Source organism: Phytophthora parasitica (genome assembly GCF_000247585.1).
Source record: "Phytophthora parasitica INRA-310 unplaced genomic scaffold supercont2.30, whole genome shotgun sequence".
Classification (NCBI taxonomy): Eukaryota; Oomycota; class Peronosporomycetes; order Peronosporales; family Peronosporaceae; genus Phytophthora; species Phytophthora nicotianae.
In genome coordinates, this window is record NW_008649016.1 from 79,110 (window position 1) to 84,577 (window position 5,468).

A 5,468-nucleotide genomic window follows, 5' to 3' on the forward strand; every position below is an offset into this window, starting at 1 on the left:
AGTCGGTGAAAAGCGACCTTCGCACAACATTCCTTATACCGAAGCTTGATTGGCTGAAAAATTGATTTTCACTTAGAAGTGGCAAGTTGCCCTCGGCCGCCTTGCTCAGCAACAAACTTACGTCCACTGGTCACGTCAAATAAACTACAGTAGTTAAACTAAACGCTAATACGCAAATATTCAGAGCATCTCCGGGCACGGCACGGCATTAGTCTCGTACGCTACACTGTGGGCTGGCGGATCTCCACTACAGTAGATATAAATTCAACCACGAGGGACTTGTATATCTTTGCAAATATCTGAAATTTCCTACAGGGACCTGCCCAGAACACATTTTTCGAGATACATGGTACAATGGTGACAGAGGTACTGAAAACAAATTCTCAGATTGGATCGAGCCAAAGTGCATGTCGGTGGAGAGACTTTGTCGCGTTGACCAACACTCATGTGACTATGGTCTCCAGATCAAGAAAATGACAATAATTGGTGTTATCCGCATTATTTCAAAAGATGGAACGCATTCCGGGTAACAATTGGTTAAAAAAGAAGTAGATGTAGTGTGGCCCACAGTAATCAAACACATTGGCTACATAATATTCCAGAAAAGCTCAGATCATGGCTACATTCCAACATGTCCGACTCGGAACCAGAAGAGCAGCCGCAGAGCTCGAGTGTGAGCGCCGCCGACCTCCCGCGCTGCATTGAGTGCTGTGGCCGTGGCGTTGGGCTGGTCACCAACCCGCAGAAGCTCTGCACACACTGTGCTCGCGTGACCAAGGCTTTCTTCGACCCAGACACCAACAAATTCTGCAGAGACGAAGGATTCATCGACATATCGCCTAAGGCCGATGGCGGCGTTCTCAAGAAGGTGGCTACATAGTATTTTTTTTTTCTAGTATTTTAGGTATGCAGAACTTAATGGTACTATGTTACCTTTGTATGCTCGTTCTAGATTATTAAGGAGGGGGAACTGAGTGACAAACTGAGGCTGGAGGAAGGCTGTCCGACGTTCGTGCAGTATGTGGGAAAGCTCATGGATGGATCCATCTTCGACACGACGTAAGATGGCTATATTTTTATTATTTTAAAGAAAGATTACTAATTTTTTTTGCTGCAGTCGTGATGTCATTGACGGGAAGCACGTGGGCGGTACAGATGACCCGTTCGAGTTCCAGTTGGGTCGAGGTGGGTGGAAGCAGTCGTCATTTTGTTAGAGAATAAATGATAACATAGTTTTTTTTTTTACTAATGTTACAGAGAAGGTGATTAAGGGCTGGGATATCGGTGTGGCGACCATGAACGTGGGCGAGATTGCGCGATTCATCATTGCTCCGGAGTACGGATACGGCCACGAAGGTTTCGCGCCCAAAGTGGAGCCGGACGAGACTCTCGACTTTGAGATCGAGCTACTGAGCTTCAAGGTACGTGTTTTGTTTATTTTTTAGTTTTTGTTGCTTAGTGTACTGAAGTCTGTCGTACATGACGAACAGGACCCGCTGCCTCGATTCCCGACCCAAGCCGAGCTCGCAGAATCTCGCAAGAAGCAGCACGAGGAGGACAAGAAAATGCTCGAAGAAAACCCGCCCCCTACTGTTGGTGCGTCGGTACTGATAGCCTGATTAACAAGTTTACACAATACTAATTACGTTGTTACACTTTGTCGTTAGATGAGCGCATCGAGAGCGCATTGGAGCAGAAGGAGAAGGGTAATGCATTGATCGCCAAGAAAGACTACGACCAAGCGCAAAAGTGCTACGACTCAGTAAGATATTATCTACTAATTTATTCCCATCTCGCTCGTGCTAACGTTTTATTATGCGTATCCTACTGTAGGGATTCGTGCATATTTTCTATGCGAAGGAGGAGTGGGAAAACTTTGTGTCCCAGGAAGACAAGGACAAGATCAACAAAGTGAAGCTAGTGTTGTATCTCAACCGCGCGTTGTGTAAGATCAAGCTCATGAAGATCGAGGATGCACTCTGGGATTGCGACCAAGCCATCCTGCTCGACCCGAAGAACAGTAAGGGCCATTTCCGTCGCGGTCTTGTGTTCACTGAGAAGCTCAAGGCTGAGCTGGAAAAGGAAAAGCAGGGCGAGTTCTGGATTGTCGACAAGGGTTTCGAGTACGCACACGAGGCCGAAAAGAGTCTGGAGAAGGCTAAGGAGCTCATTGGTGACTCCAGCGACGGGAAGATGCAGCACGCACTGGCTGACCTCAAGCGGAGTCATGTACGTCTCTCTTTGATTGCTCATCGAGTAGGAATATCAACTGATTTGTACCTTGTGAAGGCGTTGTTGAATAAGTACGCAGCTAAGTACAAAGAGGAGGAGAAGAAACTGTACAAGGAGAAGATCTTTGATCGTCTGCAGGCCAAGAACAAGGAGCTCGAGAAGCAGGAGAAGCTCAAAGCAGAAGCCGAAGAGTTCGACGACATGCCTGCACTCGAGTAAGCGACGTCATCTGTTGATATCACGTCGAGAACGTTGAATTTTTTTTACATTTTAGTTGCATTTCAAAGTGCTACGAGCTCCTATGATTCAGTCTCACTTCCTTACAGGCCGTGCTCGTCGTCAGACTCAATGTCACCGTACTGCCACAGACAACGACGTTGCTTCTTGGCGGTCTCCTGAGCGTTGAGAAGTCCATCAACCACCGGTTTCTGGAAGACCTGGAACGAGCGAAGCGCCTTGCGGTCGGTACGCAGCAGTCCGGCCTCCACCAAGTTCTCAGCCACACTCTTGCCGTCTGGCAGGTAGAGCGACACCTGCATGCGGCCATGGTCATCTGTGCTGTGGATACGACACGACAGCGTCTTGCCCCACGCGACTTCACCGAGACGCATGGCAGCGTCGGCTCCGAACTCTTCAGTGGCAGCAAGTGGTTTGATCCAGGCGAACACTGCCTCCTTGGCTTGAGGTGGGAACTGCAGCACGTCGGCATCCAGCGGACGGAGACGGTTAGGCGTCACCGTGGTCTCGTTACCGTAATCCAGGAAGCGGACACGAGCAGAGCCGTCCGGATGCACATACTCCACCTTGGCACGGTTCCATGCAGATCCGTTGCCGTCGTCGAACAGAGCAGCACACACAGCGTTGCGACGCACTTCGAACGCCTTGCCAGCGAGGCCGTGAGTACGTGTGAAAGCCTTCATTTTCTCCTCCACCGCAGCACAGTTACGGTCGCCCATGTTCTGGATGTAGAAGTGCGTACCGTTGACGATCTCCGACAGCTTGACACGAGGGATCACATCATCCTTTGTCTTGACCTGCTTCGTCTGAGCTGCCTTGGCTGCAGCCTGAGCATCGTGAGTAGCCCAGTACTTCTTCTTCTGGGCCTTGGCGCGTTCCTCAGCTCGTTGAAGCACGTTGCCAAGAGCTGTACGCTCCACGCTGAACGAATCCACCCAAGCCAGACCCTCTTCTAACAAACGTACACCGAAGTTGTGCTGGTCGTCACGCAGAGGTTTGCCACCACCATTGGGCACCACGAACAGAGGACCGAAGGCGTTACCACCACGATCCATGTCCTCGATCTCGACCATCACTTCGCGCTGCATCACACTGCGCTTAGTGAACAATTTGGCCTCCTCTCCAAGAGGCTCAGCCGGCTGTACGATCACACCCTGAGCACCGTGACGAGCAGGCTGCGGACACTTGATACCGGCCACCACGAAGTTGATAAGACAGTTCTCCTTGGGCACAAACAGCTTCACACGCGTAGCCGAGTACACGTGCTCCACTACAGCACGAGTGGAACGTTCACGCGTCAAGAACGGCAAAAACTGCTTGGCCTTGGTCGCATCAAAGCACAAGTCAGTCACACGACGCTCAGTGGCAGGAGGTTCCTTCGACGAGTGCAGGTTCTTCTTCTGAGTCTGAGCCTTCGTCTCCGCCGTCACGAGGTCGTCGTAGTATTCGCTCTTCTCTTCATCCGGACGATGACGCACCACCTCAGCCAGTCCAGCAGCCACAACGTCGATAGCCAAGTTAGCGCCCTTGGCCTGCGGGTTCTTCTTCAAAGCATTAGCCGACGGCTCCAAAAACACGGAGGCGAAGGTCATGACGTCGCCCTGGCCGGAAGGACTGGGCTTCTCGTACTCCACTTCAAGGTGCACAGTTTTGGCAATCGCACGATGACGCAGAAACTCCTTGGCTTCAGCAGCGTACGGAGCGTTGGGCTCGCCACGACGAGCATTACCCAGACGAGGAGCACGCAATGAACTCAAGTAAATTCGCTTCTCTTGCTCCGCTGGAGTCGCAGCATCGGGCACGTACACGACCAGACAGTCACCACTGATAACCTCCACTACAGTACCCGTCATGTGCTTGTCAGACTGCAGAACAGGAGCCTCGTACTCCTTCCACACTCGCAGCTTCTGCTGCTTGGCCTCCTTCTCAGCGTTGCGCATCGTAGCACGAGCTGACGCGCTAGTGAATGCCGAGCTCCAGTCGGCCATCCGTCCCAGCCCATTCTTCAGCAGCTCCACACTAATATTACGACCAGAGGGATGCACGACACTGCCGAACAAGTTGCCGTACTTGTCCACGCCTTCGAGCTTCAGCTCCACGTCACGGTGCAACAGTCGCACCTCTGTAAAGTGTTTGGCTTCGCGTGCATGAGGCGCCGGTCCAGTCGGAACAGGCTCCTCTGATTCTGCAGCGTTGACAGGCGGGTTGAGTCGGGGACATTGTACTCCGGACAGACCAAGGTTGACCAGTTGCAGCGAAGGCTTGAGGATCACACGCAACGAGGCTCCGTCCCGAACAGCCTCTACAACGGCTGGAACCAGCTTGCCCTTGTGTTCCTGTAGCAACGCGGCGGAGTCGGCGCCGTGCCACTGGACTGTGGCATTGGATTCGGCGTCTGCGTCAGCGTACATCCCCTTCTTCTCATTAATCGCCACCTGCTCCTGCTGCAGCATCTTCTCGTGGTCCACACACACGCCATCCCGCGACTGCTCGAGCGTCTTGACGCGTGCGTAGCCCGTACGCGCCTGGATGACGCATAGATTTTCCTCCACGCCGCGCGCATTGGGGGGAAGCCACACGGAGCCGAAGTCGCGGTTGATGGCCGGGACGCGATATTCCACTTTGAAGCGCACCTGCTTGCCGATGCACAACTTGCGCAGGTGCTCGCGACTCGCCCACGCGTACGGCTCATTGCTCTGCTCCGGGGAACGCGCCAGACGCGGTGCTTGGAGTGATGACAGCGTCAGCATGAGCTCCGGGGGAGGCCCATTGGTAGCCGCGCCGATAAGCACCAGCGTGTCGCCCGACAGGACGGCCTTGACGGTGGCGTGGCCCGATGCCATGGTGTGTAAATGGAGATATAGAGGGGAGACTTGAGCTGAGGAGAGGGACTTGAGCTTTGGAGCTCCTCGACATTGACACGTATCTTTGATCGGGTTAGAGAGGGATAACTGTGATGTGGTGTACATGTCATCCACAGCAATATCATGTGTACCACA

General features: G+C 52.8%; 2 protein-coding genes across 3 annotated transcripts; one reads left to right on the top strand and one right to left on the bottom strand.

Annotated features, from left to right (window-relative positions):
• Window positions 1-606: 606 nt before the first annotated feature.
• PPTG_12388 lies at window positions 607-2,575 on the top strand. 2 transcript variants are annotated; one of them, XM_008908396.1, is made up of 8 exons: window positions 607-868; window positions 953-1,059; window positions 1,118-1,185; window positions 1,258-1,421; window positions 1,491-1,596; window positions 1,668-1,762; window positions 1,834-2,229; window positions 2,290-2,575. In XM_008908396.1, exons 1-8 carry the CDS (start codon window positions 632-634, stop codon window positions 2,449-2,451), a joined length of 1,335 nt encoding a protein of 444 aa, XP_008906644.1. In that variant the 5' UTR covers window positions 607-631; the 3' UTR covers window positions 2,452-2,575. The 2 variants fall into 2 exon arrangements, with proteins under 2 accessions (XP_008906644.1, XP_008906645.1); XM_008908397.1 differs by having other exon boundaries at window positions 607-1,059.
• Window positions 2,444-5,416, bottom strand: PPTG_12389 (hypothetical protein). Its single transcript, XM_008908398.1, has one exon. It carries the CDS (start codon window positions 5,310-5,312, stop codon window positions 2,553-2,555), a length of 2,760 nt encoding a protein of 919 aa, XP_008906646.1. The 5' UTR covers window positions 5,313-5,416; the 3' UTR covers window positions 2,444-2,552.
• Window positions 5,417-5,468: the final 52 nt, after the last annotated feature.

What these genes read in the sequence shown, in the direction of transcription:
- PPTG_12388 (XM_008908396.1), top strand. Translation starts at nt 632, where the DNA reads ATGTCCGACTCGGAACCAGAAGAGCAGCCGCAGAGCTCGAGTGTGAGC. An exon ending in ATGGCGGCGTTCTCAAGAAG is followed by an intron (nt 869 to 952) that starts GTGGCTACATAG and finishes TGCTCGTTCTAG; the next exon opens with ATTATTAAGGAGGGGGAACT. An exon ending in TCGAGCTACTGAGCTTCAAG is followed by an intron (nt 1,422 to 1,490) that starts GTACGTGTTTTG and finishes CATGACGAACAG; the next exon opens with GACCCGCTGCCTCGATTCCC.
- PPTG_12389 (XM_008908398.1), bottom strand. Translation starts at nt 5,312, where the DNA reads ATGGCATCGGGCCACGCCACCGTCAAGGCCGTCCTGTCGGGCGACACG.